Source organism: Ochotona curzoniae, unplaced genomic scaffold (genome assembly GCF_017591425.1).
Source record: "Ochotona curzoniae isolate NIBS_2020 unplaced genomic scaffold, NIBS_Ocur_1.0 scaffold_4506, whole genome shotgun sequence".
Classification (NCBI taxonomy): domain Eukaryota; kingdom Metazoa; phylum Chordata; class Mammalia; order Lagomorpha; family Ochotonidae; genus Ochotona; species Ochotona curzoniae.
The window spans coordinates 72200267-72220808 of NW_024467119.1; the positions used below are offsets into that span (position 1 = coordinate 72200267).

The following is a 20542-nucleotide window of genomic DNA, read 5'->3' on the forward strand; positions in this document are numbered from 1 at the left end:
CTATGACAGATGCTGAAAACACCTGTTTAACAAGCTGGTTTGCATGCACAGAATATTGAGAGTTGTCACAGTGTAATTATTAGTCACTTTAGTTTCATATTTAAGCACGAAAAGCCTACAAGACTTTTTAAAGAAAAAAAAATCACGTAAATCGAAAATTTTTCTTGAATTTCAGCTGGAGGTGCTTTCTAAAATATTAAAACTGTCACAGCTTTGATATAATATTCTTTGGTTGCTTGCTCTACATGACAAATGTTTTTCCTCACATTTTTTTTTCTGAGAATACAAGAACTCCAAGTCAAAAATATAACACTAAAACACAAAAATTTAAACATTTTTAAGTCTTAAAAACACTGTATTTGCAAACTTCTCTTGCATGACATGACTTGCTACACAAAAGTATTTCATAGATATTCTGAAAAAGTAATGATATAAAGAATGAAATGCTTATTTCTTCCATATAAAAGTCTCTTCTAAAGAAGCAATAAGTTACAAATTCATTATGAATTGTTCCTAAGTCCTATTTGTGAGGGATGGAGAATTGTGAACAGAAGAAAACAGAATGAGTAACATAAATAAACATACATGAATTCAACTTCGGCACCAAAAATACTTTTCTTGGCCAAACCCAATTTTAAGATCTTGCAGCTATTCATGTGTTGAAGTTAAAATATATTTTCTAGAATAGTAAAGAAGTACCTGATTACTTTGTAGGGAATTTTTCAATTGGAAACAAAAGATCTAGATACACTCATGCTTTGTAACTGAGTTCAAGGGAAAAATATGACAAAAAAAGAATAACTTGCGATAAACAGCTTTTCTCACTTTGAGATAATTTTTAAGTTACCATTTCAAAGCAATAATAAAATTAAATCAGCATTTAGAATATTTTAAGTAAATAAATTTATACTTTCTAGTTTAAAAAAATAAATCTGATTAAAACGTTCCAATACACATAACACCCTCCAGTGGGCAAGCATCCATGGAAAAAAATAGAAAAAGATTAGTTGGATTTTCCATTCAAGTAAATCAATCCTGTAGCTAATGAAATGATGGCTCTACAAACCTCAAAAAAGTTCACACTATTTTAACCACTTGTCTTAGTATCTGAAATAGAGGCAGCACTGATTTCTTTTAAATTCACATTGTGCAGTAATGCAAAAACAAAACAAACACACACCTGATCTGCTTCATCTTGCCCTAACAAAATGCTATCCCACTTCTACTTAACACATAAACAAAAACCAGAATAAGCCACATATAAAGATGTACAATTAAAAGGACTAAGCACTAATATTTTAAAGCAATATTCAAAAATTATGGTTCCTTAGTGAGAATCAGGCAGAAAACAGTATATCCATTAAGATTTTCTGGAAAACAACTTACATTATCACCTGGTAGTATTTAGTATTACTAGTCTCATGAGGCTATGTGGTCTCTACACAGAAATATAAACATGCAGATAATTAAGAGACTATCTGGAAGAATTATTTTCCTAGACAGTTAATGTTTCAGCACTTACATGGCATAACTGAAGAAAGGACCAGATGAGAAGTACTCTATTAGATTCAAATATCATTTGATGTTTCTCCTATTAATCACTCAAAATACTTTCACAATGTTAGTAAAATTTACAACAGAACACAAGACATCTTTACTATATAAATCTAGAAATAGTCCATAAAAGGGAAGCTCAATCCTCAAGGAACTAGTGCAACTCTGACTACAGTTCTTGAACTTACGAGATCGCAGTGACATCTAGTGGACATTTCCAACACATAGCACAGAGAACCAAATGGCCTGGGAATAATGGGACATACCTTTGTTACAAAATAAGACAACTCTACTGGCAAAGACTCTGCAGTATGAGCAACCCAAGTATTTGAACAATTAGGAGATGTTTTTTAACGTCATCAGAGCACTCCATGCCAACTGACCAGATATAAGTCTAAAAGGGCTGTTAATTAGTTCAACAGAATCATGACCAGGAAAATTAAGTGAAAATGTTCTAAATGAAAAGAAGCATTGGAGTGACTGGAGGAACTCAGCAAATACATAAACAGATGATTTGTCTCCAAATTTACTCAAGCACAGGTACCTGTTCGCTAAGTATGGTTTAAATAAAAAGAAAAGTCTGTTTTTTATGATAATTTTTCAAAAACTTAAGTTACAAAACAAAACTTCTTTTAAGAATAAAGATAAGCATATATAACATAAAAACTCATCTCAGTACCATCCTTTTGGATATTGGACTCAAACGATGGCAGAACATGACCATCCAGCATGCCTGCCCCAACACTGGGCAATACACGAACAATTATCCACATGCAAACAATATATCTTCACAAAAACTGAAGAAACCAAATGAGACCTTATGACACCTGGGTGTAACCAGAAACTTTAAAAAACATAGTGTGGGAGACGTGAAGGCCAGCAGTACGTCACCCACGTTGCCTCTTCCGTAGCTAGGCAGCACAGATACCCTTACATGGCAGGGGGACATGGACACATGAAAGCCCAACCCCAGGCAACTGCAACAGCTCCAGAGAACAGGCCATTGCCTAGGGTCAGAACCTTCAGATCAGCTTGGTATATTCAGAATCTGGGCTTACCTTCTGTGCATGAGTCACCTCAAGCGTGAGGCACCCCCTAGTCAGTCCCCAACACCTTTGTCATCCGTCCTGCTATAAACTGCACTATAAACTCAGCTTCCAGATGAGCCTCTGTGGACCACAGGCTTTATGCAATTCCATGTGATAGGCAAGCCCCACCCCAGTGCTACACGAGTTCCAAGGTCAACCGACAATTTCCCAGGCTCAGGCCCACCTGGATCTAGGTTAGAACCCTTGTGGGATCTCTGTGACCCCAAGCTCCAGCACAGCCAAGGCCCAGGATACTCCACTTTCAAGCTAGGAACCACAGACCCAGGCTCTTGGGCCACTTCAATGGATCCATGTTCCTTGGCTGTTTCCTCCAGTCCTCATAGGTCCTAGCCTCCATGACAGCATTCACATACCCACTCTCTCACTTGCCCTAGAACTAGATTGGATGCAGATTTTAGGCTGGTCCCTGCAGCTCCAGGCTCCATGACCACCCCACTAGACTCCAGGGTGAGGCTAAAATCCATGAACTGAGGCTCCAGAACTTCCCTGTAGACCCAGGCTCCCATACAAACTTTTATCAGAAAAATAAAAACAAACAAGCAGGCAAAACTTAAGTCAAAAGTGGTAAAAAAAAAAAAAAAAAAAGACAAAATTCACAGTACAATGCTTAAAAGTGTCACCCAGAAAGAGAATATGTAAGGCCTGGCAGTATGGTATAGCAGGGTAAAGCCATCAGCTGAAGCACTGGCATCCCATATGGGTGCCCACTGGAGTCCCAGCTGCCCAGTTCCAATCCAGCTCCCTCTTAATATACCTGGGGAAGCAGTGAAAGATAGCCCAAGTTCTGGGATCTTTGCACCCACATGGGAGACCATTCAACCTGGCCCACCCAAGGCCACTGCAGAACTTAGGAGGGTATAGCAGATGAAATCTTTCTCTCTCTCCACCTTTCTGATCGCAACTCTACCTTTCAAAAAAAAGCTTTAAAAAAAATCAGAAAATCTCCCATCAAAGTAAAACATCAAGATTTCATTGCTAAATTCCACCAAATATCTAAAGAGAAATTAAACCAACCCTTCCAAAACTCTTTCAAAACACTGACAAAGGAATATTCCCAAACTTTTTATAAGGTACAAAGTAGCCTGATATCAAAACCAGACAGAAACACAGGAAAAAAACCTGTAGGCTAATATGCTTGATAAACACAGATAGAAAAATCCTCATTGACATGTATGTAGACCATTCGCCATCATCAGGCAGGATGTACTCCAGAAATATAAAGAATTCTTCAACACGTGCAAATCTGTAAAACTGATGCAGCACAGTAACAGAAGGGATAACATGGCTGACTCAAAAGGGAAAAGAGTGCCAGAACTTAGCATCTGCACATGATAAAACACTCTAAATGAACTAGAAACCTAAACCCAAGACCCAAAATTAAGAAAACATAGGAGAATAGCTTCTTAACACTGATCTGGGCTATGATGTTTTAGATATGACCACAAAAGTACAGGCAACAAAAGCAAAAACAAGCAAACGGGAATATACCAAACTAAAAAAGAAAGTTTCTCCACAGAAAGGGGCAAAAAATCAACAGTGGGAAGAGATCATCTATAGGCTGGAAAAAATATTTCTTTCTTTTTTTCATTAGGTGCATTTATTTTTATTGAAAAAAATCAGATAAACAGAGAGGAGGAGAGACAGAAAAGATCTTCTGTCCATTTACTCACTCCCCAAGTGGCTACAACAGCTGGAGCTCAGCTAATCCAAAGCCAGAAGCCAAGAGTTTCTTCTGTGTCTCCCTCATGAGTTCAGGGTCCCAAGGCTTTGGGCCAGCCTTTACTGCTTTCCCAGGCAACAAAGCAGGGAGCTGGATGGGAAGTGGGATGGCTAGTACAAGAATGGGCATCCATATGGGATCCAGGCACATGCAAGGTGAAGACTTTAGCCACTGGGATACCGTGCCAGACCCTGGAGAAAATATTGTAAAGCCATACATGTGAAAAAGGATTAATATACAAAATATGCAAGGAATTCAACTAAAGGACAAGAAAACTACCTGATTAAAAAGTGGTTTGGGGCATGAATATTTCTTTTTTTATTATTATTAAAGATTTATTTGTTTATTGGAATGTCAGATAGACAGAGAGGAGGAGAGACAGAGAGGAAGATCTTCCGTTGATGATTCACTCCCCAAGTGAGCGCAACAGCGAATGCTATGCCAATCCAAAGCCAGGAGCCAGGAACTTCCTCCGGGTATCCCACACGGGTGCAGGGTCCCAAAGCTTTGGGTCGTCCTCGACTGCTTTCCCAGGCCACAAGCAGGGAGCTGGATGGGAAGTGGAGCTGCCGGGATTAGAACCGGTGCCCATATTGGATCCCGGGCGTTCAAGGCGAGGACTTTAGCCGCTAGGCCACGCCGCTGCCGGGCCCGAATATTTCTTTTTTTTAAGATTTATTTATTTTCGGGCCCGGCGCAGTGGCGCAGTGGTTAAGGTCCTTGCCTTGCATGCCCAGGATCCCATATAGGTGCTGGTTCTATCCCGGCAGCCCCGCTTCCCTTCCAGCTCCCTGCCTGTGGCCCGGGAAAGCAGCAGAGGATGGCCCAAGGCTTTGGGACCCTGCACCCACGCGGGAGACCCGGAAGAGGTTCCTGGCTTCGGACCGGCATGGCATCGGCTGTTGCTCTCACTTGGGGAGTGAATCATCGGATGGAAGATCTTCCTCTCTGTCTCTCCTCTCTGTATATCCACCTTTCGAATAAAAACATAATAAAAATAAATCTTTAAAAAAAAAGATTTATTTATTTTCTATTACAAAGTCAGATATATAGAGAGGAGGAGAAACAGCGGGGAAGATATTCCATCTGATAATTCACTCCCCAAGTGAGCGCAACAGCCGGTGCTGTGCCAATCCAGAGCCAGGAGCCTGGAACTTCCTTCCAGGTCTCCTACACAGGCGCAAGGTCCCAAAATTTTGGGCTGTCCTTAACTGCTTTCCCAGGTCTCAAGCAGGGAGCTGGATGGGAAGTGGAGCTGCTGGGATTAGAACCGGCGCCCATATGGGATCCCGGCACGTTCAAGGCAAGGACTGTAGCCACTAGGCCACAGCGCCAGGCCCATGAATATTTCTTAAATAAAGACACAAAGCAGCGAACACATAACCACAATGAGGTTCATAACTGTTAGAATTATCAATTATTCTATCATAAAAACAAAGAAAGATAAATGCCAATGAGGTTATGAGGAATATGGGACACAGCACACTGCTGATGGACATGTATTCTAGAAGCATTATCAGAGAAAATGGCATCTAGTTACCTCAAAAAATTAAAAATATGATCCAGCAGCATCATTACTGGTTTATACTAAAAGGCCTGACTGCAGTATGTTGAAGACATATCTGCATTCCATTGTATACCACAGCATTATTCACAACAACCAAAACCGGCAAGCAACCCAAGTGTCCATCAAGTAACAAAAGAATAAAGAAAAAAATGACATGTATACACAATGGTACAATATTCATCCTGAAAAGAACATTGTGAATGGATGGGAGGTCATTATGTTAATAAGCCAGGCACAGAAAGAAAAATACTATATTACTTCACTTATAAGAGTATGTGGAGGGCTTGGCACAGTAGCCTATTGGTTAAAGTTCTCACCTTGCATGTGTCAGGATAACATGCAGGTGCCAGTTTTAATACTGGCGGCCCCATTTCCCATCTAGATCCCTGCACATGACCTGGGAAAGCAGTCAAGGATTGCCCAAAACCTTGGGACCCTGCACCCACATGGGAGATCCAGAAGAGGCTCTGGGCTCCTGGCTTCAGAGTGGCTCAGCTTGGCTGTTGTGGTCACTTGGGGAGTGAATCAACAGACGGGACATCTTTCTCTCTATCTCTCCTTCTCTCTATACATCTGCCTTTCCAATAAAAATAAATAAATTTTAGAGAAAAAAAAAGGAGTATATGGAATCTCCAAAACTTGAGTTGATACAGTAACAGAACGATGGTTTTCAAAGGCTGAGCGAGGGAGTGGTTTGGAGAGATGCAGGTCAAGGAATGCAAACTTTCACTGTATGGGAGAAGTAAGTCCAAGAGAGCTACGCAGAGTGACAACCACACCACCACGTGTTACATTCTTCAGGGTATTAAGGGAGTATTTTAGCCACAAAAGATAAAATATGTGAGACAATGGAAATGGTTAAGTATTTTGCCTTTAGCATAAACCTAAGTCAAAGAGTTCAGGCCACAAATTAACAGGAGGTCTTTCAAAGCCAACAAGTGTTTCCCAGACTGTCTTAACAAAGTTCATTTCAATGGTCTTCTGATCCAAAAAAATGGCAAGAACCAGAGTTTCAGAAGGAAACAGTTCAAGGTCACAGAGAATATTAATGAAATGTTCATATTTGATAACTAGCAAAATCAAGATAAAAAAATAGACTCAAGAGCTGCAAAAAGTTAAACACAAAGTATACAGTGGTATACTCAAGCAACGGAGTAGAGTTCAGGATGAGAAAGAATGAAGTGTTTGCATACGCAACATGATTATCTCCAAAAAGACATAACGAGCCTATCTAAAATTCTACAACACGCAATGCTGATCCACGGAAATAAATAAATAAATAAATAAATGCAGAATAATAGTTATAAAAAGCAATGGATATAAAGATAATATGAATAACAGTTTTATGGAATGACAAAAGTGTTTACATCTTAATCGTAGTTGGGGTTACAAAGATGTATGCATTTATCAAAACCACCAAATATTCCACTCAAGATTTGTGTGTGATTGTATCAAAAATTTATCATTAAAAAGCATTAAACAAATGCTAATAATATATTATGCTGAAATATTGTGAAATTTACAGATATGTTTCTCATTTTGAAATACATGAAAAATTACTGGGATAGATGTAATAAAGCAAATATAGCAAAATCCTAACTACTGGAGGGAATCTTGGAGCTGCATTTATTGGTTTTACTGTATAATGTTTTTATCTTTTTTGTATATCTGAACATTTCCATAATGTTTTAAAAAATAAAAACACCAATCAGTATTCAAAAGAAACTAAAATTCATACAACCATGCTTCCTTCACTATTAATAATTCTCCTCTTACACAATATTTTGTTAATCTAATGCTACTACCCTGTGAAGAGCCAGACTTAAAAGATGACACATGTTAAATATTTGAAAAACATACCCGAATTTCTTGAAGATTGTGAAAATTATTTCCTACTCTGACCGAGATCTTGCTTGGAGTATAGCTTTCATCAGATTTGTAGTCTGCGTAAATGCATAATGTCTTCACTGTTGTTTTTCTCCTAAAAACAATCAGGGAAAAGCAACACACACGCTTTAGCATATGGCAAGATCTACCTTCACTTCTGATGTAAATTAGTACTAGAATTAATACTTCCCATTTCTTTCAATAACAAAAATTGAGAACATGTGAAAATATACACAGGTATTTCACTTAGTCATTTCTTACGCAGAACTTGCCCAAGAGCCAGATGCGAACAAAAGCTGCTCGACGAAGGCACAGTCGAGCCCGATGAGGTACCTAGTCTGTTTACAGATACTCAGGATTCCATCCTCTTCATCTATATTTCAGACAGATATGTTTACAACAAGCTTGGTTTTATTTACCATTTAATTTCCTATAATCAAGCTGAAAAATAAGCGAAAAATGTAATCAAGCAAAATTAAAAAACAAAGTGTAACCTATTACTTAATTCAAAAATTCAATTACGTTCTTGTTTATATACGTGTGTGTAACTGTATTTATATGTATAAACATAACCTGGAGAAATAAGCAAAAAATGTGCAATACAAAATGTAAGTAGCCAAAAAAATATGAAAAAGTTCAATTTCTGATAGTCAAAGAAATTGAAATAATTGAACAGAAATACGAGCTTTATTGTATTAGAACATATTAAAATAACAAATACCCAAATCTGATTAGAAAACAGTTTTAGCAAGTTTTATAAGGTACACAGGCACACAATTAGAAGGGCAAACAAAACAATAAACATTCTACAAAGTCCTGCGTTGCCAAACACATAGTGTAAGTATAGTAAATGTTTTTTCTGTAACTATATTTTTAATTTAACCCAGTCACTAAGTACAAGAGTATTAATATTTAAAATAACCACGCATGAGTGGGCACTTGGCCCACTTGTTAGACACTGCTCCAGATGTCCACATCTTCCATTAGAGCACCTGAGTTCTATTCCTCATTCTTAGTTTCATTTGGTGAGGCAGCAGCCAAGTGATGGTCCAACAGGTTGTCTACGTGACACCCACATGGGAAACCCACCCACATGGGAAACCCACCCACATGGGAAACCCACCCACATGGGAGGCTCCAGCCTTCAGCCTTCAGTCTGACCGAGCAAGGACTATTGTGAGTACTTGAAACAAAACAGTAGAGGAAGGTTTTCTGTCTCTTGATCAGCCTTTCTAGCACATTAAAAAATAAAAATAAAACTTGAAAATCATCATGCGAGTATGTGACTTACAAAGTAGATTGTAAGACAGCATATACAAGACTGTACGTTAAGGAAAGCAAAAAACCATTTTTAAGAAATATGAATCCTTGCTAATATATACAAAAAAAGTTTAACTGCAGTCATTAAAATAAAAAATCTACTATTTTAGTGTTGTAGACCCATGGGAGGTTTTGTTTTCTAAATAACTTTTCAGAATGAGCAAATATTATTTGACCACAAGAGGGAGAACATGGAACAATTTTTAAAAATGGATCCCAAAATTAAGGAATCTATTTAACTGTACCTTAAGAGTTAAATTCTACCAGAAACAGGCACTGTCTTAATTACAGTGGTCTCTTTGGAAAGTACTCCGGACCAAAAGCCAGTCTCTAAGGGCAGCAGGGCATATACAGCACTGAGGAGAGCAAGCTTCCACAACGTAAGCTATCCATCAGGAAGGAATGGAGCCAGTAACAGACTGCCTCAGCCCAAGATGCGAAACAGCTAGCATCTAAAAACTACACACAGGACAAGTAACTGCGGCCTGGTTTCCGAAAGAAGCCAGAGGCATCAAGTTGACATCTTTTCTGCTGGGTTAGGGAAGAAAAGCAGAGAAAGCAAAGGAACAGGGAGACATTTCAAAGGGCATCCTGAGTACAGAACGTCTTTCTTACCATGCCAAGACCAAAGATCATGAATAATATTAAGATTTTTGGTATTAAAAAAAGGCAAAAGCCAATCTAAAGGATCAGTTTTTTTTTTTTCTCAGAGTGATTCTATTTCTACATTATGAAACTGTCCTACAAATTCAGGACAACTTCGTCACCAGGTTAGCAAATAGCAAGGAGATATGGCCCAAACACAAACGCTTTATATATTCTACCTCATTTATTTCTCAACCTCGTGACATAGCAACCATTGCTATCTCCATTCACTAAATAAATATTAGCATGCTAATACCTGGCTTGAGGTAACGTAGCTCTGCAGTCGCAGTGAACATGTCTGCCTGCCTCAAGGAACCCTGCCCAGCACTGTCTTCCTTTGACCTGACTGCACTTACTCAATAGTTACTGATACAAATTTACAGTGACAGGAGGGTGTCTGCAATTCTTTACCTAAAGCATGGGCTCATATATCTCAGGTTCATACATCCCTAGAGATCACAGGTATACATTATGATATAAACATAGCCATTAGATTTGCAAAGAAACTTGACCTCACCACAAGCTTTTAAAAGTAAGATTATTCTAAAAGGTAGAGTAAAATCTTACTATTGATTTCATGGACACATTATTATGCATATCTAAGGGCTACAGTATACTATTTAAATACTACTATACAACCTGTGATGATCAGACCAAGGCAACTGGTAATGTCCATCACCTCAAGCTTTTATCATTTGTCTTAATAACACTGAAAATTCTCTCTCCTAGCAAGCTTTAAATACACGATGAAATGTTCTCAACCATGGTTACTCCCCTGTGCTACAGACCTCAAACGGTATTCCTCCTAGTCAATTGTACCCCTGGGTCCTCCGTCAGCTCCCTCAGCCTTTGCTATGCACTATTCTCCCCTTTAGCACTATTAGATCAACTTTATCAGCCTCTACATATGTGAGTGCTTCAAAAACTTCATGAAAAATGAAACAAAAAGCTAACACACATTTTTCACAAACCTTGTGAAATACCCTTATGTTAACTGGGAACACACAGGAGTTGTTTTTCTGTGCTTTATTCCTGATATTTCTTTTCAGTTCCATCCATATTGCCATAAATATCAGGATTTTACATTCAGGCAATCTCTGGACTGCAATGAAGAGAGGGAGAAGCCAAGCAACTTCACTGAGTTGATGACAGAGCTACACAGCAAAACATATTCCAGAAATCTCCAGGAGGTCCCCCGGAGTTGGCCTGATCACCTCTAGTAGGTCAAACACAGCAGCACAGGGACAGAAAAATTTGGAAGGAAGGGGAAAGTCTGAATTAACAAACAATTCCCAGGGCTCCCAAAGCAAAAGTACAATCTTCTTCGAGCATCTATGGCTTTCATTTAAGACCCCCAAAAAGCCATGTCTGAATAAGGAAGCTAATCTTGTCCACCAGAAATTATCTTAGAGTGCCTGACAGGGGTTATTGCAGGTTGCTCTGACCAGGCTGCAGCTCTCACTGGTTTGCGTGAGGGCCAAGTGTTTGCTGGGCAGAATCAGGCTGTACTGCAACACTCACTGGTTCGTGTGGAAGACAGGGCTGGAAATAGAACTCACCCAGCGATTGCAACCACCCACTGACTGGGACGACAGACTGTGTCAGACCCTGTACTGGCAAGCACACACAAGCATCAGGTCTGGGATCACCTCAGACAAAGATTCTTTGGGGATCTCTCCAATAAAACTGCAGGACTCAGAACCCTAACCATACAGAGAAGTGCAGGTTCCGTGGTCTGACCATCGAGTGCAAGTGTCAAAGCTTAGCCTCCTCAGAGGCTTAGACAGAGCAGTGGACAGTATATCCAGGTGCACATGGAAGATATGGCAGTCCATCAAAACCTGCAGAGGACACCTGGTACCACATTAAAGAATGGAGGACAGAACAAATCGATCAACTACCCCAGCCAAGTGTTGGCAGTGAAAATCTGTGCAAACGAAGACTCTAAGGTGGACTACGTCAACCAGTGGATTCTAGCGAGACTGGCAGCAATTCAGAACTGTTGAATAATACAAACCATTTGAGCAGGACCCTCAGAGTATGTCCCACATTGGGGACCTGGGATGTGTGGGAAGCTGGGTGGGGCTTCTCCCTTTATCTCCGTTTTAATCCCAGATACAGAAAAAAAAAATGAGGAAACAAACAAAAAGCTGTACATTCAAGGTGTATTACCTGCACAATTACTTCGCCTTTCTAGATCTCAAATTGAAATATATATATATATATATACATATAGTATCTATATCTTGGAAGGTTGTTAGGAGATTAAAAAAAAGAAAACATATATTCTCTAAAGTTTACCTGTGTACTGGTTTCTCTTTTAAATAAAAATGGAAATTAAAAAAAAATAAAAACATTTGATTAAAGGAAAGTACAAGCATTGGTATAGCAATTAAGTTACTATTGTGATGCTTGTGTCCCAAACTGGAGTGTCTGATTTTAGTTCCAGCTCCACCGCTTCTGATCCAGTTGTACCCTTGTAGGCAACAGACCTATCCTGTCACCACATGGGAGATCTCACGGCTGGTGATAAGACTGGAGCAAGGTAACAAGTTAACTGGTGTCCATCTAAGTCCATCATTTGAAAGCACTTAATAAATATATAGCTATTTTTATTTTCTCCTATAACTCTTTTTTAAAGCTTTATTTATTTTTATTGGAAAGTCAGATTTACCGAGAGAAGGAGAAACAGGGAGACAGATCTGTTCACTGGTTCATTCTGCAAGTGGCTACAATGGCTGCAGATGAGCCAGTTCAAAGCCTCAGGAGCCAGGAGCTTCTTCTGGGTCTCCCATGCGGGTGCAGGGTCCCAAAAGCTTTGGGTTGTCCTTGACTGCTTTCCCAGGCCACAAGCATGGAGCTGGATGGTAACCAGCACTCATATGAGATCCTGGTGCACACAAGGTAAGGACTTTTGCCATTAGGCTACTGCACTGAGCCCCCAAAAGTATTTTCAAAACTGAAAATGTCCTGAGAGCTTTTAAGTCAAAATCATTTTTTCCAATTATAAGTACAAATTTGTGAAATTACAGGAATGCTCTAGAGCCAAAGCATTTATTATCATCACTCCAGTTTAACTTGCCACAATATATTAACACATTATATTAGGTCTTAGCAAACCAAATAAGTAAACTGATACTTTTTGTTTTAAAATAAGTTGCTTTAAAAGCCATGTTTGAAATATATATATTTAAAAGAAACTGCAAGATATCATAAGATATCATATCACGGGGCCGGGCGCAATAGCATAGTGGTTAAGGTGCTTGCCTTGAAAACTCCCAGATCCCAAATGGGTGCTGGTTCTAATCCCAGCGGCTCCACTTCCCATCCAGCTCCCTGCTTGTGGCCTGGGAAAGCAGTTGAGGACGGCCCAAAGCCTTGAGACCCTGCACCCACATGGGAGACCCCGAGGAGACTCCTGCCTTCTGATCGGCATAGCTCCAGCCGCTGTGGCCGCTTGGGGAGTGGACCATTGAATGGAAGATCTTCCTCTCTGTCTCTCCTCTCTGTATAGCCACCTTTCCAATAAATAAATAAATAGTAAAAAATAAAAAAAAAAAAAAAGAAATTCACAAAGATTCAGACAGATTCAACTTATGATGCGTGCAATCTTAGGATGCCCGAAGATAACCTCCATGACTTAAGTTTATACACAGGGCCCAGCACAATGGTTCAACTGGCTAGTCCTCCCATTGCAGGCACCATCATCCCATATGGACACTGATTCATGTCCTGGCTGTTCCATTTCCCATCCAGCTCCCTGCTTATGCTCTGGGAAAGCAGCAGAGGATGGACCAAAAGCCTCAGGACCCTGCAACCACCTGGGAGACCCAGAAGAAGCTCCTAGTTTTGTATTGGCTCAACTCCAGCATGATAGCCACTTGGGGAGTGAACCAGCAGACAGATCATTCTCTCTGTAAGCCCTCTCTGTAAATCTTACTTTCCAATAAAAGTAACCCTTACAGATAAAAAGAGAGAATTCATAATACAGGACATTAATTTTTATTGTCTTTTTAAAAGAGTAATTTCACTTGAAAGTGATCTTCTGTCTGCTGATTCACTCCCCAAATGGCCATTATGGCCAGGCTTAGCCCAGATGAAACCCATGAGCCTGGAGCTTTCTCCAATTCTTCCCCCCGAGTACAGGAGCCCATGCACGTGAGTCATCTTCCATCACTTTCCCAGGTGGATGAGTACGCAGCTCATTTGGAAGTGGAACAACCAGGACTTGAACTGGCACTATATGAGATGCTGGCATTGTAGGCAGAGGTTCAACCGACTAAGCCACAATGCCAGCCATTAATTTCTATTCTTTAAATTTCATGTAAATAAAATTAATCCTCTTGCTCATTTATATCCCATAGTACAAGAAAAAATTAAAAATATATTACCTGAATTGGATGTTCACTAAATGAGGCTGGGAACCATCTGACTGCCAGTAAGTTTCCAGATTGTCATCTCGTAACTGATCCACTCCAAATCCTAGCAACACCAAAAAGTGGCAATTAACTCTCACGAAAAAGAAAGAGCTCTATAGCCAAGCTGTACAGGTACTTACATATATCTGTCCAGAAGTGTAATACATTTAAATTAACTAGAATTTTTATCCAAATTCGATCTCAGAAATCACACCTGCACACACAAAATTTCTGGGAACCAAATTTCTGTGGTTGCTGACATCAAAAAATAAAAAAAATAGTTTCTATGCTATATTCTACAGCTGAAACATATTCAAACCTGATTTCGTAGCTTCTACACTCCTGAAAAGATGACCCCCACATTCTGCAAAAACCTTGTAACAGGTTCTAATAAGTTCCTTGTGTCATACTTACTGTGACAAGGAACAAATCTTTTTTTTTTTTTTTAATTTTTATGGGAAAGGCAGATATACAGAGAGGAGGAGAAACAGAGAGGAAAATCTTCCGTCAATGATTCACTCCCCAAGTGAGCGCAATGGCCAGTGCTATGCCGATCCGAAGCCAGGAACTTCTTCAGGGTCTCCCACGCGGGTGCAGGTTCCCAAAGCTTTGGGCCGTCCTCAATTGCTTTCCCAGGCCACAAGCAGAGAGCTGGATGGGAAGTGGAGCTGCCGGGACCAGAACCGGCGCCCATATGGGATCCCAGCATTCAAGGCGAGGACTTTAGCTGCTAGGCCACACCACCGGGCCCAAGCAACAAATCTTAAGACATTTTCAAAAGATATACTCCTTTTGAAACCAAGCACTTCAGATTAAAACTTTTATCTTTAAAAATACTTCTTTATTTTAGAAGTCAAAGTTACAGAGATATAAGGACTAATAAAGACAGAGGAATCCTCCCTTGTCTGGTTTACCCCCAGGTGGTGCAAAGACTAGTGCTCGACCAAGCCAAAGCCAAGAGCCTAGAATTTTATTTGTGTCTCCCACGTGAGTGGCAGGGCTCCAACCGCTTCGATCACCTGCTGCTGCTATGCCGAGATCAGTAGTAGGGAACTGGATGGGAAGTGTGGCAGCCGGGACACAAACCCTCATCCACATGGGATGTTGGGATTGCAGCATGTTTACCTGTAATGCCACAATTACCCAACCCTATCACTTACCAAAATGAAATTTACACCCATACCTTCTTGCCACTGTAGAGGACTGAAGTTGAACTACACCGTTTTTCCCTAAAAATTACAATTCATATTAATTCTATAAATGTGACTGATTTGATGGTAAAGGGTAGATGCTTCAAAAGAAGGGAAGAAATTGGTTGGATTTACATTTGGGGGCTAGATGACACATTAATTATGGCTCCTATTCAAAAGGTACAAAAGAACATAATAAAAAGTCACTATTCCCCATCACCTTGTTCTGCTCTCTGAATCAATGTTACTGGTGTCTTGCATACGGTTGCACAGATATCATATGCACAGATACCACAGGTCTCATAAGAGTCTCCAAAAAACTCATAAGGATGTTTGAATTGTGCAGCTTTAATGTTAATGGGCAATAGATTGAGGGTGGAGCCTTGCTGTGCTGTGACTGACAGGTGGGTCCAGTGGAAGATGCATAGTTTGTTAAGAAGCCTTGGTGAGTGGTTCTCTGGACTGGGTTGCTTATTCTGAGCTGAACTCAGCCTGGTCCTTGGCATCCCAGCTCAACACGTGACTGTTCTCCACATGCACCATGAGCAGTGTCCACACAAGCCACCTATCCTGAACTGTAACCTCCAAATTATAAGCTGAAATAAACTTCTCATTGCCCAAGAAGCACTGCTTGGATATTTTGGCTAAAGCAAGGAAAAGGTGACTACCACCATATACACAAGCAGGCACACAGGAATCGCCATTACAGACGATGGCACATTCTACACAGTTCTGAAACTTATTTGGTTTCCTTTTTTTTTCACTTCACCTACCTGATGTGGAAAAATCATTACACATCAACAAATTAACACTGTAATACCAAAGTAAGCAAATAATGATATCAGATTTACTATATGCCAGTTTGATATTTTTTAAGATCATAGGTTTTTAAAATTTATAATGAAATAAGAAAAATCTCAAATTCATACTAAGAATCACTACTAGACTAAACAGGAATCAAGACTGTGTTTGATTTGTAGAGGGAAGTTCCCTCTTCCTGCTCCTGTCCAGGGCATGCTAAACACACTCGCACACAAACACTCTCTCTCAGACCCCACCAGGATACCATCTGCAGGAGGATGCTGGGCAAACCATCCTACCTCTGGAGCTGAAAGGGAACCAACTCTGGGCACTAAGAGGCTCTAGCTGAGCACCCAACAGACTGCTTCCTTCACCCATGTCCCACCACCCCTCTCCAATTCTAGGAGGTACAGACAAGGGAAAGTTCAGGCTCCTTCCTCAGCCCAACGCAGTCACGCACCACCAAGTCAGGATGCCAGAGGCCTCCTGGGTCCTGAGGAGCAGCAGTTCCCACCACAGGACATACAACCTCAGTCACAAAAGGGGGCCACATCTGGAGTACATGCAGAACTACAGCTAATTTCCCGTTAACAGCATTTATACTTAACCATCTTAACAACCCAAAGCATGAAGGAATTTGAAAGATAAATTATATTAAACACAACAACAAATTATCTTACTTACAAAATATAAACCCCCTTTGTCTAATAATTTAGACCCACACAAACATTTTTCCTGAAAGGGAGGTTCTTGAGTATGGGAAGGGTAGGAGAGAGATCTGAATGCGAAAGAGAACTAAATTATCCTCTAAAAGTACAGTCCACTTGTTTAGAATTACTAACAGATTAGGGATCACCTTGCCTACACTGATGCCAGGCAAGAAAGAAAATCAGAGCAGGGAAGCATTTTTGTTTCCCCGGGAAAGGACTGGCTCAAGCTGATGACTGTGGCTGATACTGGCCTGGTGTGAAGCTTTCAGAACTCGAATCCAGAACCCCAAGGTGGGTGGGAGGTAGAGGTGGGGCTGAGATACAGCGGTAACTACTGCAGGAGGGGCCTGCAAAAGGAAAGGGTGTGCTGTGGTGTAGGCAGCAGTGTTGGTCACACTGCTCAGGGCATTGTCACTAGGCTGAAACCAAAGCCAAAAACAGTCAGGAACCTCGCACGCATGGCTGACACCAGAGCCAGAAGCACTCATTGTACTCAGGGGGCTGATCACATCACTGGCACCGCAGCCAGAAGTGTGTCTTCCTCTCAGGACACTGATCATATCACTGACACCAAAGCCAAAAGCAGTCTTTGAATGAACTGGCAGCTGTGATAGAGGTCACTGTGTAGGTGGCAGGAGCCCGGCTAGTGGAGCCAGGAGCAGCTGAGGGTTGGAGTTGTGGCTAATGCAGCATGCAGCTTGCAGCAGTGTTTGGCCAAGGGTACAGGTGCAGCAGACCTGTGGCTGCCAGACACAGGCTTTTCAGTTAGGGTGGAGGAAAGCTGGTCATGGTGGGGCTGGTGGAGTTGGAAGATGCTGCAGCTATGGCTCTGGGACCAGGTGGTAAAGGGCCATCATTTTCACTTCTGGATGAGGTCAAGCATGACTTGAACATGGGGGGTGCATGAGCAGGAGCAGCAGGGGAGTCAATCTTAGAAGGTGGGGTACTCAGCTTGCCTAACAGCACCCATGAGGTTGGGGCAGGGGTAGGAGGCAGAGCCTATGGCAAGGGGACTTTGTGGCATCAGTGACTAGCTTCACCTCAGAAGAAGAAATCAGCCCATAAAAACAGCCTACCGATTTGGAGCTAAAGAACTGACTAGAATACACTGAGACCATGAAGAGCCAACAGGAACCATTAGGCAGGCTATCTTTGGAGGTGAAGAGGTCACAGCAGCTGCCACTCCAGCATGGTCTGGGAAGGCTGGGGGGCAGGAAGAAATCTGCCTCTTCACCGGGCTCTCTAACTGTGGTCTTTGTGCAGGCCCCAGAGGGCAGCTGATGATGACATACTGCTGGCAGCAGGCAGGGTGAGCGCAATGGGAGGCTGCACACTGGGTGGGCATCCGGAAAGCAGTCTTGTCCTGCAGGAACTTGCTAAGCCACTGAGTCTTTCTTTCCCATGTCATGGCCAGGGTAATGGGACAGCCAAGCTGTGCACAGAAGGCAAAGTCGGTGGGTCTGCTCTCCTGGAAAGCAGCTTAGCAAACTTCCTTTTATGCAGCCAGGGGCTGGCAGGTGTGGGTGGGGAATTCCCCAAGACTAGTTTCCTCTCTGCCGCAGTACTTATGGCTCTTTCTCCCTGGGACTCCTTGTCTGTCACCAAGGGAAGTGACATACTGGAATGATGACTCAGGGCCTCCTCTGTTTTATTTGCCCACCTTTCCGGCATCTTAGGGCAGGAGGAGCCCATGCTGGAGAAGGGCGTGAAGTGGGACAGCCCTGCTTCCTTGGAGCGCCTCCAGTGGAACTGCAGGAGCTGCTAATGGCACTGCCAGTGGGCACAGGGAGGCCAGCTGAGATGGTACTCACTACAGAGCTCACAGAATGGCAGGATCTCTTATTCAAGTCAGTGTGAGCTTTGAGAACAGGTCCCCAGGTCCTTGCCAGCTGAATGTCCCTGCCCACTGCTAGCAGGACACCCTCCTTCACTCTCCAGGCCAGCCAGGTCTTCTTCCATGGTTCTTTTCTTCTTCCTCTTCTCATCTGCACCAATACCTAGTGCCCTTGGGTGCAGTCCTTAGCTGACTGCCAGGACAGGTTGGTACTGATGATCTGCCCAGGTCTCTGCCGCGAGTCAGCCTGCAGCCCAGAGGGGCAGTCTTCACTGTGCCAGAACAACACACCATCTGGGAATTATGAACAGACGGCACAGGATTCCTGGGACTGTCATTCCAGCACACAGTGGGAAGGGCTCGCACGAGGGCGTATTGTAGCGGCTGGATCAGGTAGCGCCTTTGAGGCATGGTTACAAATGGACTGGATGAAGTCTGGTGATGCCGGTGGGCAGGCCTTCTAGAGGGCTGGCAACCAGAAGGGTCAAGGCAGAGGGCATGTAGGCAGGGGGCATTGGCAAGTGCAATGGGGCACAGCTGGCAAGGCAGTAGCTGAGCGTCTGCTGCTGGTCCTCGCCCTTCTGGGAGGGCACAGAGTGCGGCAGGCCAGATCTGGATAGGTAACTGCCCATGGGGCATAAATGGGCACTGTAGGTTCAGTCACATCCTAACACAAGGGTCCGCAGGTTCAGGGAGATTTCCCTTACTGCAGACTTGGTTGGAGTCGAGGCAACCAAGTTTGGCTGAGGCCCTGCATTCTGAATGCCAGAGAACAAAGGGAAGCAAAGGCGTGCAGTAGTCTCCCACCGCATTCCATTCCCTTCCTGCATGGCTGCACGGGCCTTGATGCTTGCTATATCCTGCCCAGGACAGCTGTGGATCATCCATTATGCATGTTACATAGGAATATATTAGCTCATCTAGTAATCTATTAACTCATATAATAACTCAATTAACTAGACTTTTAAATAAAGATTAAAATACATTATTGTGGGCCCAGCATGGTGGCGCAAGTGGTTAAGGTCCTCGCCTTGAATGCCTGGGATCCCATATGGGCGCCGGTTCTATCCCACTTCCCTTCCAGCTCCCTGCCTGTGGCCCGGGAAGGCAGTCGAGGACGGCCCAAGGCTTTGGGACCCTGCACCCGCGTGGGAGACCCGGAAGAGGCTCCTGGCTTTGGATCGGCATAGCATTGGCCGTTGCGCTCACCTGGGGAGTGAATCATTGAACGGAAGATCTTCCTCTCTGTCTCTCCTCCTCTCTGTATATCTGCCTTTCCAATAAAAAAATAATAAATCTTTAAAAAATAAATTTTAGGACCCAGTGCAGTGGCGCAAGTGGTTAAAGGTCCTCGCCTTGCATGCCCAGGATCCCATATGGGTGCCGGTTCTAATCCCGGCAGCCCCGCTTCCCTTCCAGCTCCCTGCCTGTGGCCTGGGAAAGCAGTCGAGGACGGCCCAAAGCTTTGGGAACCTGCACCCGCGTGGGAGACCCGGAAGAGGCTCCTGGCTTTGGATCGGCATAGTATCGGCCCGTTGTGCTCACTTGGGGAGTGAATCATCGGACGGAAGATCTTCCTCTGTCTCTCCTCTCTGTATATCCGCCTTTCCAATGAAAAAATAATAAAAATAAATCTTTAAAAAAAAATTTTTAAAAAATATACATTATTGTAACGGCATATAGAATACACGGTCTAGAAATAACCTATTTAACCACAATGCTGTAGGGCACTTAGATTATTGCCAATGTTTTTTTCTTTTTACTACAAATACCTATGTTTTCAAAGC

The 20542-nt window shown here is 42.2% G+C and overlaps 1 protein-coding gene across 1 annotated transcript in view; it reads right to left on the reverse strand.

The window, feature by feature from the left end:
• ANAPC10 (anaphase promoting complex subunit 10) overlaps positions 1–20542 on the reverse strand; it is a 66930-nt gene that overhangs the window by 34915 nt on the left and 11473 nt on the right. The window contains exons 3-4 of the mRNA XM_040967095.1: positions 14194–14284; positions 7811–7931 (exon numbers count right to left, since the gene is read on the reverse strand). Of these exons, the coding sequence (XP_040823029.1) occupies positions 7811–7931; positions 14194–14284 (212 nt within the window). The remainder of the gene's footprint in view (positions 1–7810; positions 7932–14193; positions 14285–20542) is intronic.